This window comes from Entelurus aequoreus, linkage group LG06 (assembly GCF_033978785.1).
Source record: "Entelurus aequoreus isolate RoL-2023_Sb linkage group LG06, RoL_Eaeq_v1.1, whole genome shotgun sequence".
Taxonomy (NCBI): domain Eukaryota; kingdom Metazoa; phylum Chordata; class Actinopteri; order Syngnathiformes; family Syngnathidae; genus Entelurus; species Entelurus aequoreus.
Window position 1 is genome coordinate 77,722,309 of NC_084736.1, and position 13,691 is coordinate 77,735,999.

At 37.4% G+C, this 13,691-nt stretch overlaps 1 protein-coding gene across 1 annotated transcript in view; it reads left to right on the top strand.

Annotated features, from left to right (window-relative positions):
- The window catches only part of hk2 (hexokinase 2), a 92,809-nt gene that overhangs the window by 53,417 nt on the left and 25,701 nt on the right, over nt 1-13,691 (top strand). The window contains exons 13-16 of the mRNA XM_062051593.1: nt 4,221-4,316; nt 5,573-5,672; nt 5,799-5,982; nt 12,435-12,590. Coding sequence (XP_061907577.1) covers nt 4,221-4,316; nt 5,573-5,672; nt 5,799-5,982; nt 12,435-12,590 — 536 coding nt within the window. The remainder of the gene's footprint in view (nt 1-4,220; nt 4,317-5,572; nt 5,673-5,798; nt 5,983-12,434; nt 12,591-13,691) is intronic.

Sequence of the window (13,691 nt, forward strand, 5' to 3'; positions counted from 1 at the left end):
GCGTCTCAACCGGTACACCGTAGCTTGTAGGCCGCTTAGGACTGCTACAAGCTGGGCTAGTTAGCTCGCTACAGCTAACGCTAGCAGATGTGTCCGCAACATCTAAAGTTACGACATTACTCTGCTCTAACTGGCGGACACGGCCCTCTAGCAGAGCCAACCTCTCCGTGAGTATGGTGCAAGACGCGCAGGAAGCCATTACTCACAGTGTTTTCTGTCACCGAGTGAAGTTCCTGCTGTCCTCAGGGAAGTGGTCGCGGTCTGTAGGAGTAGCTTCTTACTGACCGGCGCTGCCTTTCTCCGCGCTAGCTTAGCAGCTAGCTAGCTGAGGAAAGGGTGGTGGGACAGAGATCGGGTGATTTGCAAGTTAAATAGTACCACTAAAAATGTTTGAGAAGTGATAAAGAAAGCTGTAGAACAATTAAAAGCACACAGATAGAGCGCTACTTAGCTTTTTCGCAACAGCGAACAGACGGCGAGCAGTCACGCACGGTGAACCGGAACCGGAAGTCTGGGGCATCAACGTACACTTATTCAGCCTGTTGTTCACTATTCTTTATTTATTTTAAATTGCCTTTGAAATGTCTATTTTTGGTGTTGGCTTTTATCAAATACATTTCTCCAAAAAATGCGACTTATATATGTTTTTTTCCTTCTTTATTATGCATTTTCGGCCGGTGCGACTTATACTCCGGAGCGACTTATACTCCGAAAAATACGGTATACATACTACAACATACATCTCGAGACTTGCAACAGAGGGGAGGGAGTGGGGGGCTACGGTGGCAGGCTGCAGCTCTTCAGGCGCTGCCCAGCTGTCCATCACTCCTAAGGGATTCGCGTCAAGGGTGTTGGATGGGGCGTGGGGTATGTGTGTGTGTCGTATACTTTTTGTGGATGCATGTGTGTGTGTAAGCCTGCCGCGTGTCTCTGTTCCACGGCCTTGGTGTCGTGCAGTCGCTAGTCAGTCCAAAGTCAACAACAGGTGTGTGTCCATGAGAGACAAGAACAGAGTTTGTTGTGTCTTCGCCGCACTGTCCTTTAGGGTTGGGTATCGTTTCTATATTCCCCGTGTGTCAAATCGCTACTTTTCTAAAGGTGCTGGTGCTTAAATGGTGCCTGATTCAGTATGAAGAAAAAAAAAGTAAAAGTAAAATGTCACTGAGCACTTCTGAGGCGACAACAAGTCCTAACGCCCCGGAAAGGTGAAACATTATATTGCACTCAAAGTTTGGATGCCTCAGGTAATAATATGGTAAAATAGACTCCCACAAAGCTATTAAATATATTGTGACCGCTTTAATTTGAGATACGTCGAAACATCCATGGAGATGAGTAAAACATTACCATAATTTCCACTCAGAATTAACAACCATAATGTCCTTGACTGTGTCTCTGCTTGAGTGGGAGAGAAGGAGACATGCGTTTGGACATGCGGGCATATGCATATCCGATACATACAATGATTTCGGCTGGACTGTGAGGCCATCACTAAAAGGACGAGGACGTGATTATCAACAATTGTTTTTTTTTAATATAATGATCAGAAAATATGTAGCACGCAGAATAACAGAGAAATGTGATCAATTTTAGTCAGTATATTTGATTGAACTGTCAGCCGTCACACTCCCCCTCGCACACACACACACACACACACACACACACACACACACACACACACACACACACACACACACACACACACTGGTTATCCTTTGGAATGGGGACCAAGTTTTTGATCATCACTTGTAGGGACCACCCTTTCTACAGGTTTTGGAGGCATAAAAAAAATGGTGTAAAATGGCCACTGCCCAGTTAGCTCATACACGTCTTTAAATCTCTGGATTGATGAAGTAATGTGCTGATCATTCTTACTGGGGACCCTGGGGAAAAAGAGTTACCGTATTTTCCGCACCATAAGCCGCCCCGGCGTGTTATTAGCCGCACTTTCAATGAATGGCATATTTCAAAACTTTGTTTACCTATTAGCCGCCCCGTGTTATTAGCCGCACCTACGCTGCGCTAAAGGGAATGTCAAAAAAAACAGTCAGATAGGTCAGTCAAACTTTAATAATATATTACAAACCAGCGTTCTAACAACTCTGTTCACTCCCAAAATGTAATGTGCAAATGTGCAATCACAAAAATAGTAACACTCAAAATAGTGCAGAGCAATAGCAACATCAATAACTCAACGTTGCTCCAACGTTAATGTCACACAACACACAAAATAAACATTTAAAGCTCACGTTCTGAAGTTATTACTCATCCACAAATCCCTCGAATTATTCTTCTTCGGTGTGCTTCACTTGTTTTTTGACACCATCTGTGATGTGGACGCGCATGCAGTCGTAGATCAACAGGGACGTAGCTGCGTGAAAAAAGTCACCCGGTCTCTTCGCTCATTTTTTCTTCATCCATCCATCCCTTCGAGTTAGCTTTTATGATGACGCCGGCTGGAAAGTTCTCTTTTGGCTAGGTCTTCCTTTTGAATATCACCATGGGTGGAAGTTTTTGGCCGTTAGCATGGCAAGCTAACGGATATTCACCGTACGTGCTCCCGTTGTATCCACAGTGCCGTTCACAGGAATATCAAAAGTCAGTGGAACCTTGTACGCGTGTCTCTTAGTAGGAGCCATTTTGTGGTCTTTACAGAAACACACAAATGAAATGAAATATCCGCGCGCTTCTTCTTCTACGGGGGTGGGTGCTCACCTTGGCGGTTGCTCACAGTAGAAGAAGAAGCGCTTCCTCTTCTATGGGGGCGGTTGCTTACCGTAGAACAGGGGTCACCAACGCGGTGCCCGCGGGCACCAGGTAGCCCGTAAGGACCAGATGAGTAGCCCGCTTGCCTGTTCTAAAAATAGCTCAAATAGCAGCACTTACCAGTGAGCTGCCTCTATATTTTAAATTGTATTTATTTACTAGCAAGCTGGTCTTGCTTTGCCCGACATTTTTAATTCTAAGAGAGACAAAACTCAAATAGAATTTGAAAATCCAAGAAAATATTTTAAAGACTTGGTCTTCACTTGTTTAAATAAATTCATTATTTGTTTTACTTTGCTTCTTATAACTTTCAGAAAGACAATTTTAGAGAAAAAATACAACCTTAAAAAAGATTTTAGGATTTTTAAACACATATACCTTTTTACCTTTTAAATTCCTTCCTCTTCTTTCCTGACAATTTAAATCAATGTTCGAGTAAATTTGTTTTTTTTATTGTAAAGAATAATAAATACATTTTAATTTAATTCTTCATTTTAGCTTCTGTTTTTTCGACGAAGAATATTTGTGAAATATTTCTTCAAACTTATTATGATTAAAATTCAAAAAAATTATTCTGGCAAATCTAGAAAATCTGTAGAATCAAATTTAAATCTTATTTCAAAGTCTTTTGAATTTCTTTTAAAATTTTTGTTCTGGAAAATCTAGAAGAAATAATGATTTGTCTTTGTTAGAAATATAGCTTAGTCCAATTTGTTATATATTCTAACAAAGTGCAGATTGGATTTTATCCTATTTAAAACATGTCAAAAAAATTCTCAAATTAATCTTAATCAGGAAAAATTACTAATGATGTTCCATAAATTATTTTTTTAATTTTTTCAAAAAGATTCAAATTAGCTATTTTTTCTCTTCTTTTTTTCGGTTGAATTTTAAAGAGTCAAAATTGAAGATAAACTATGTTTCAAAATTTAATTGTCATTTTTTTCGTGTTTTCTCCTCTTTTAAACCGTTCAATTATGTGTAAATATCATTAATTATTAATAATAACATAGAGTTAAAGGTAAATTGAGCAAATTGGCTATTTCTGGCAATTTATTTAAGTGTGTATCAAACTGGTAGCCCTTCGCATTAATCAGTACCCAAGAAGTAGCTTTTGGTTTCAAAAAGGTTGGTGACCCCTGCCGTAGAAGAAGAAGCGCTTCCTCTTCTACGGGGAAAAAAGATGGCGGCTGTTTACTGTAGTTGCGAGACCTAAACTTTATGAAAATAAATATTAATATTAATCCATATATAAAGCGCACCGGGTTATTAGCCGCACTGTCAGCTTTTGAGAAAATTTGTGGTTTTTAGGTACGGCTTATGGTGCGGAAAATACGGTAATATGGTTCATGGGGACCAAATTTAAATAATTTTGCATAATTCACACAAATTTGGGCAGGTAGTTGTCTTGCTTTGTACATATTGAATTACAGGTGAATGTGTGTTATTTTCAGGGTATTCTTCTAAAGTGGACGAAAGGCTTCAAAGCTAGTGGATGTGAGGGACAAGATGTCGTTAAATTACTCAAGGATGCTGTGCGGCGCCAAGGGGTTAGTACACACAGCATTATGTCAAAATATTATTTGATTGTATTGTTTGACATTGAAAACCATGGTAAATGTCAACATAAGTAATCTTTTGATATTTTTTATTCACGTTTGTAATTATTCATTTAAAGTGGTTTATTAAGGTTCTAATAAAAACGTCAAATCACATTTTAATTGAATAATGTTGTTTAGAAAATGTTTTCAGTAACAGAATTTCGAAGAAAATGATGGCATTGCTTATAATAAAAATGTGGAATGGACAAAGTTGAAAATTGCAGTAATTATTTTCTTACATATACCTTTTTGTCAAATTAGTCCAAGTGTATTTTATGATCATTTCTCATCAAAGTTATTAACATTAGGGATGTCCGATAATGGCTTTTTGCCGATATCCGATATTCCGATATTGTCCAACTCTTTAATTACCGATACCGATATCAACCGATATATGCAGTCGTGGAATTAACACATTATTATGCCTAATTTGGACAACCATGTATGGTGAAGATAAGGTACTTTTTAAAAATAATAATAAAATAAGATAACTAAATTAAAAACATTTTCTTAAATAAAAAAGAAAGTAAAACAATATAAAAACCGTTACATAGAAACTAGTAATTAATGAAAATGAGTAAAATTAACTGTTAAAGGTTAGTACTATTAGTGGACCAGCAGCACGCACAATCATGTGTGCTTACGGACTGTATCCCTTGCAGACTGTATTGATATATATTGATATATAATGTAGGAACCAGAATATTGATAACAGAAAGAAATGGGGGGAGGGAGGTTTTTTGGGTTGGTGCACTAATTGTAAGTGTATCTTGTGTTTTTTATGTTGATTTAATAAAAAAATAAAATTAAAATAAAAAACCGATACAGATAATAAAAAAAACGATACCGATAATTTCCGATATTACATTTTAACGCATTTATCGGCCGATAATATCGGCAGGCCGATATTATCGGACATCCCTAATTAACATGTATGCTGTTGTTTGGAAGTGGAGTATGCTTTTTTGAAATGGTGATTTCGGAATATGAAGTAAACACTGACAAATTAGCCATGAATTTGCCTTTTTCAAAAATGCATGTCAAATCAAATGCAAGTAATTGTAGATCCTCAATATAAATGTAGTCAAACATTGGTTAAGATAGTACTCAGAACTATTGGTGTTCCGATCAGATATCTCCCAGTTACAGTACCTATAGCCCCTACTTAGAGCCCTTTTTTATTTGTGTTTTGTCACAACTTGCAGGTATTCAACTTAACTTTTGTGGCTGTAGTTAATGACACAGTAGGAACCATGATGACCTGTGGTTATGAGGACCCCAAGTGTGAGGTGGGACTCATTGTTGGTAAGTTTGTCATCATTATTGAGCCAAGATCGTGTTTCTCTGAATAAGAAAATGTTTTGTACTGAAACTCCTATTGATTTATTGTTATTTGCATGATGTTCAATGTTATACCTACCTCCCATTCAGGCACAGGGACCAATGTCTGCTACATGGAAGAGATGCAGAACATAGAAGTGGTTGATGGTGATGATGGCCAGATGTGTGTCAATATGGAATGGGGGGCATTTGGTGAAAATGGCGAACTGGACGACTTCATCACGGAGTTTGATCGTGTCGTTGATGCGTCCTCGAACCATCCTGGAAAACAGAGGTACAGGACGGGGAAATATTTGATTAATATGCGTTGAATTTCCAAAGTCTATGCATGAGAAATTGCCACGTAGTAAGCAACCGCTGCTTACTATCTTAAGTAATTTTTTCTTAAAACTGGTAGCTAGGAACTTTTTTCAGGTGTAATAAAGATAGTTAGTTAGTTTTCTGGGGCCCCTTATAAATATTAAAATTATTATTTGTCAGGCCTTCCGCCCGATTGTAGCTGAGATAGGCTCCAGCGCCCCCCGCGACCCCGAAGGGAATAAGCGGTAGAAAATGGATGGATGGAAGGTTCAAACACTGATGACATCTATTAAACAAGACAAGAAGCAAAGAATCAAACAGAGGCAGAATTCAATTTTGCTCAATTAAGGAGAAATGTGTCGACCTGTAACCTCTTACAGTGTCACCCACGCTCTGGCGAAAGATTGTACGCCACCTCTTTTTATTTGGATTTTCCCTGTTTACAGAACAACAGCTGTTTCCAAAGGAATGGGGAGTATGTAAACAGTCATTGTTTTCGGTCACATTAACACAAAAGAAAAAGATGCCTCGGGCTTGGGCTAGTCCTGGATTCAGCTTGAGCAGGTCTTCGATGACAATAGATAACCCCCTCCCGTCTCCTCCCATCGTACACAATGGAATTTTCCAAGCCTTTGCTTGGTGCAACAAAGACAGCCTCTTGTCTGTTCATTGGGAACTTAGAGAACGGAAAGTTTTTTGATAATTTACATACAATTTTTCTGACATTATTATTATTATATTACTTTTGGCTCTGATTTAAATCATTTAGTTTTTGCTGTTAAAGTCCACCTGTGTCCATGCAGGGACTTACTTATTGAGTTTGTAAACAAAAACGATAAAGTTTTAGTAATAGCGATATTTATCTAATCACTGTAGTATTGACCATATAATACTTGATATCGTTGAGCTCTATTTTAGCTGTTGGCGCTGGTTAGCATGGCTTATTGCAGTGATTCTTAACCATAGGGCTGGAGCCCATTGTTGGGCCACGAGCACCCCCTTTAAAGGGCCTAATTGGCAGCAACGGTACTCATTTGTACATGTTTCCAACACTTGTAGCAGAAATTACAATCTCAAATAAACAGAAGAAGTCTGGAGCTAAAGTCAGAGAGAAGTTTCTTAAGCGCAAAAATTATGACCAAAGTGGTGAACTTGTATTTTAATTTGCACTTTCATTTTACAGTTAAGTTAAAAAAACATTCAATATGAATTTAGTTTATTTATTTTAGCGCAACATAATTGTTAGTAAATGTATGTTTTGTCAGTTTTAATGAGTCCCTTTTCGTGCAGTATATTTGGTTAGTACTTATTTTTCTAATCCACTTGACGTAAGCCCACAGTTTGTGTTAAATAAATAATCATCTTTTGATAAACTCATGCTTTCATATCATTTGACAGGGTTGTAAACTGTAAGTAAGTTAGATATAATTATTGAATATGGTTAAAATCAAGAGTAAGATTACTAACTCAGTGGTAATATTTGAGTGGGTTTCAGGCCCCTCTGTAGTGGAAAAGTTGGGCCCCGAGGTCAAAAAGATGAAGAACTCCTAGTTTATTGTATCCTCCTACGATGTGTCATGTAGCACAGTGTTTTTCAACCACTGTTCCGCCGTGAGATACAGTCTGGTGTGCCGTGGGAGATGATCTAATTTCACCTATTTGGGGTAAAGATATTTTTTGCTAACCAGTAGTTATAGTTTGCAAATGATGTGTTGTTGTTGAGTGTCGGTGCTGTCTAGAGCTCGGCAGAGTACCCATGTAATACTCTTCCATATCAGTAGGTGGCAGCCGGTAGCTAATTGCTTTGTAGATGTCGGGAACAGCGGAAGGCAGTGTGAAGGTAAAAAGGTGTCTAATGCTTAAACCAAAAATAAACAAAAGGTGAGTGCCCCTAAGAAAAGGTATTGAAGCTTAGAGAAGGCGATGCAGAATGAAACTAAAACTGAACTGGCTACAAAGTAAACAAAAACAGATTGCTGGACAACAGCAAAGACTTACTATGGAGCAAAGACGGCGTCCACAATGTACATCCGAACATGACATGACAATCAACAATGTCCCCACAAAGAAGGATAAAAACGACTGAAATATTCTTGATCGCTAAAACAAAGTAGATGCTGGAAATATCGCTCTAAGGAAGACATGAAACTGCTACAGGAAAATACCAAAAAAAGAGAAAAAGCCACCAAAATAGGAGCGCAAGACAAGAACTAAAAAACAGCAAAAAAGTCAAAATATGTCAGGGCGTGATGTGACAGGTGGTGACAGTACACCTACTTTGAGACAAGAGCTATAGTGATGCATGCTTGGTTATGATTTAAAGTCATATCCAACAATTGCGACAAGGACTTTTTACTGTCAACTGAGTTTCGTTTTTTTATTGATTTCTGCTGGTGGTGTGCCTCCGGATCTTTTCAACGCAAAAAATGTGCCTTGGCTCAAAAAAGGTTGAAAAACACTGGTGTAGCATATTTATCGGTCATTATCCTTCACTGATACTTGTAATAAACATAGCGTATTTTCTGCAAAGGAGGCGAGGATTGCAGCTCTAGAAGGCGCTTTACACTGTTGAAGGACATTAGCCGATAGCTGGCTAACAAACATGCATCAGTAGACTATTTACATCTATTCTCGTCTTCAGTAAGCTAACGGAATATGCACGTTGTGATAAAGACAAACTGTCAGCTGCGCCATTCCCGGTCTTTGTTTTCTATACTCAATTACCCGAAAACAATTCATAGATTTGAATGGCTGATATTGGCTGAATTGCTTGTTTGTCAAACCGGATATCCGCTTGCATCGGTTTAGTTTTCACAACCCAACTGATCATATTATTATATATATATATTTTTTTGCTAATATATTTTATTGAATTTTACAGTTAAAATCACATTTAACAGTCATACTTTGCTCACGCAAACCCTTCATACAGGCACACATACACTCGTACACACTCACATGCACACTTGAGGAGAGAGGTGCACTTGAACTTTAACAACTCAAAGTTTACAGTATAGACATTACAAAAAATACCCAGATATTGTATATGTATACATATATATATACACTACCGTTCAAAAGTTTGGGGTCACATTGAAATGTCCTTATTTTTGAAGGAAAAGCACTGTACTTTTCAATGAAGATAACTTTAAACTAGTCTTAACTTTAAAGAAATACACTCTATACATTGCTAATGTGGTAAATGACTATTCTAGCTGCAAATGTCTGGTTTTTGGTGCAATATCTACATAGGTGTATAGAGGCCCATTTCCAGCAACTATCACTCCAGTGTTCTAATGGTACAATGTGTTTGCTCATTGGCTCAGAAGGCTAATTGATGATTAGAAAACCCTTGTGCAATCATGTTCACACATCTGAAAACAGTTTAGCTCGTTACAGAAGCTACAAAACTAATCTTCCTTTGAGCAGATTGAGTTTCTGGAGCATCACATTTGTGGGGTCATTTAAACGCTCAAAATGGCCAGAAAAAGAGAACTTTCATCTGAAACTCGACAGTCTATTCTTGTTCTTAGAAATGAAGGCTATTCCACAAAATTGTTTGGGTGACCCCAAACTTTTGAACTGTAGTGTATATATCCATCCCGCTCTGGCTCAGGATCAGCGGGCTATCCAGACCATAGCAAGATGGATGAATATTCCTCGGCATCAAGGATCCTCAGTAAGTGATCACAAGGTCACCTCCCGAGGACCTCTCCACCGTTCACACTTAAAAAAGAAGAAGAAAGTCACACGGCTTGATCAGATGCAAAACAATACAGAATAAAAAGTCACAAAAAAAAGCAAGGAAACCGTGACAAAACCATATCAAAAGTGACACAAAAAAAGCAATAGTAGTGTAGGATCAATACAAAAAATAATAACAATAATAAAAAAGGAATACAACTACAAAAAAGATGGCAGTTTTTTTGTTTTGTTTTTTCTTTTTTTAAATGTCTAAATTATGATTCAATATATGTCAGTAAAGGTTTCCAGGTTAGTTCCCATGTATTCATATTTGTAGAGTTTATAAATCGTATTTTTTCAAGAGTCATTACATTCACAAGTTCATTTAACCAGTTCTTTTTAAATAGTTTTTATACTATGAAAGAGATCCCTTATACAGTTACGTTCCGAAACCCCGGAACGTAAAACGAAAAAACTTAAATGGTGGGCGCACCCATAAAAATGCCTTTTTGACACTCTATGCCCTACTGTATAATACGCCTCAAGCATAAGGGTGTAACGGTAAACAAAAATTTCGGTTCGGTACGTACCTCGGTTTAGAGGTCACGGTTCGGTTCATTTTCGGTACAGTAAGAAAACTACAAAATATAATTTTTTTGGTTATTTATTTACAGTGTTGGGACTAACGTGTTACTGTAACGCCGTTAGTTTCGGCGGTAACTAGTAATCTAACGCGTTAATTTTTTATATACAGTAACTCAGTTACCGTTACTGCACGATGCGTTACTGCGTTATTTTACGTTATTTGTATGTAGTATCGGCTAGAAACTGAAGATCTGAGTGTGTTTTATTGGAGCGCTCCGGTGGAAAAGAAGAGGCGTGCTTTCCCCCACCCACAGAAAGCATGCCTCCCCGCAGGGGAGACGTTCCTCCAGAGCCGTACTTCGGGTCTAACAACCTTCACTTTACCCGGAAGAGGGTCTTTACAGCTGAGGGTGAATGACGAGCCCGGCGGTTTGTTGCAACTTTGTGACTTTATTGCACGCAGCCATCCACCAAGCTAGAGCACCTACACGCACTCACTGTCGCCGCTCCCTCACCTCTCTCGCCCACTCACTCACTGACGTCACTCACCTCTCATGCTGTCATATCTTAAAGGGCCACACACACACACACACACACACACACACACACACACATATACGCTACTCTCATAACAACTAACAAGACATCATGGCGAAGCCAGAAGTCGAGTTTTTTAACATGGAGACATTCTCAATACTTTTCTTTTGTCGAGCACAAAGAAAATAACATTTTAGTTAAATGTAAGTTGTGTCTTGGATCAAAGATCCTATCTACTTAGAGTTAAAGTTAAAGTGCCATTATGTTGCAGCTATTTAAAATAGTTTTGTCAATTTTTTCTGGCCTGAAATAAATTGGCCCTTTGAAACATATCTTTGTCTTTGTGTGTTGTATGTAGACCACATTGTTTGTGTGTTGTCTGTGGACCACATTGTTTGTGTGTTGTCTGTAGACCACATTGTTTGTGTGTTGTATGTAGACCACATTGCTTTCTGAGTTCAGTGATGCAAATGCATGTCAAGTTGATCAACAGATTGTATTATTCTCCAGTACAATAACAGTACTGAAATGAAGGCTAAAAGGGCATTAATGGGAGCCTTAAAAAAAGGGGGGGAAAAAGAAGTAACTAAATAGTTACTTTTCACAGTAACGCATTACTTTTTGGTGTAAGTAACTGAGTTAGTAACTGAGTTACTTTTGAAATAAAGTAACTAGTAATTGTAACTAGTTACTGGTTTTCAGTAACTAACCCAACACTGTTTATTTACCAAATTTGCAAAATCTTCCACCAAAAATATTTTTCTTAGTGGAATATTTGATGTGAAGTAATCGGAACCTTGGATAGGTCAATAATTCATAATAACATTGATTTTGATTCAATATTATGTTTTGAGCAATGACAGTTTGAAAGAAAAAACAACAACTTTGTTTTATTAGTCAACATTGCAACTTTTTCTAAATTACATTTAACCTTTAAGCTTTTTTATTTCACTTTTGTTATGTTTTTGTTTACTTTAATAGTATTTTTAGAATGTGCCGTGGGCCTTTAAAACATTAGCTGTGGGCCGCAAATGGCCTCCGGGGCACACTTTTGACACCCCTGCTATAGATAATAAAAAATGAAATCTGATAAATCTATGGATAAAAAGCAGAGCCTGGCGACGCATGCGTGTTTATCATAACTCTCTCGCTCTCTCTGTCTCTGCCCCTCCCTCACCAATGCTGCTGCGCACAATTTGTTTGGTTTTTAACCCCTTCTTAACCCTGAACGTACATTGAAAATACACGCAACCCTAACCCCCGTACCGAAACGGTTCAATACAAATACACGTACCGTTACAATCTTACTCAAACACTTATAAAATAAATTTTGAATTTTAAAATGTATACGATTATGAAGTATAATTATGATAAAGTAGCATGTGCAATCAAAATAAATTGCCTAATTATTCAGCGTTTATACATGATGAATGCCAACTTTTTTTGTGATTAATCGCACTAACTTTGACAGCCCTAATTTTAACTGAATATAAGAAAGAAATAGAAGGGTAAGTTTGCCTATAAAGTTTGAGATCAGCATAAATAATTATTTTAGTATCAAGTCTCATAAATAATAAATGTGATGAGTCTTAATTGGTGCTGGTTTTTTTTTCCTTCCAGGTATGAGAAGATGATTAGTGGAATGTACCTTGGTGAGGTCGTGAGACACGTGCTAATGGAATTCACTGCCAAGGGCTTGCTGTTCAGAGGCAAACTGTCTGAGCAACTCAAGACCCGGGGCATTTTTGCGACAAGATTTTTGTCACAAATTGAAAGGTGAGGATTATACGCAGCCTTCTCCATTGTACTTGAGTAGCATGATAAATAATGTACGCTCATACAAAATATAAATTGAACAATCCAGTATACCAAATTCACGTGCAGAAATCATTTTAATGAAGTAGTTAAAAATGATATTGTAATGATATCTAGTATATCTTTTTTTAAAAATAATATTTTTGCATGACTTTTTGGTTCTTGAACAAACATTTACACCAAAAGTTTGCCACAATTTTCGCCTACCGTTAATGTTACCATACGGCCAAACATTACATGGGAAAAAAACAGTCAATTTTCCTGCATATCGTTCCATGGAATCAAACCCAAACAAAGAATCTCATGCGTTGGTGACTCAGTCTCTGTTTTTTTCTATATTGAGTACAACTGCAAAATAAGCCACATTGGTCCAAATATAGTTGTTGGTGCCAGTACTTTGATAAATAAGGTAAAAAGCACTTAAAGAACTTATAGAAAAGTACATAGGCAAGCGGCTTCTCTGTGGCTCTCCTCTCCACTTATTGCTGTCTTTTCCAGCAAGAGTCTTCAATAAAGGTAAACGTGATGGTAAATGTTATTTTATCCATTTAATTAATCATTTATACTGTATGTATTTCACATTGTTTTTATTATTCAATTATTCTCTGTAACATGTGTTTTGTGTCAATCATTTTGTGTGTCTGCAACGTATTACTTGACATGATTTCTTATACAGTCGTGGTCAAAAGTTTACACACACTTGTAAAGAACATAATGTCATGGCTGTCTTGAGTTTCCAATAATTTCTACAGCTCTTATTTTTTTTGTGATTGGAGCACATACTTGTTTGTCACAAAAAACATTCATGAAGTTTGGTTCTTTTATGAATTTATTATGGGTCTACTGAAAATGTGACCAAATATGCTGTGTCAAAAGTATACATGCAGCAATGTTAATATTTGGTTGCATGTCCCTTGGCAAGTTTCACTGCAATAAGGCACTTTTGGTAGCCATCAACAAGCTTCTGGTTGAATTTTTCACCACTCCTTTTGACAAAATTGGTGCAGTTCAGCTAAATTTGTTGGTTTTCTGACATGGACTTGTTTCTCTAGCATTGTCCAC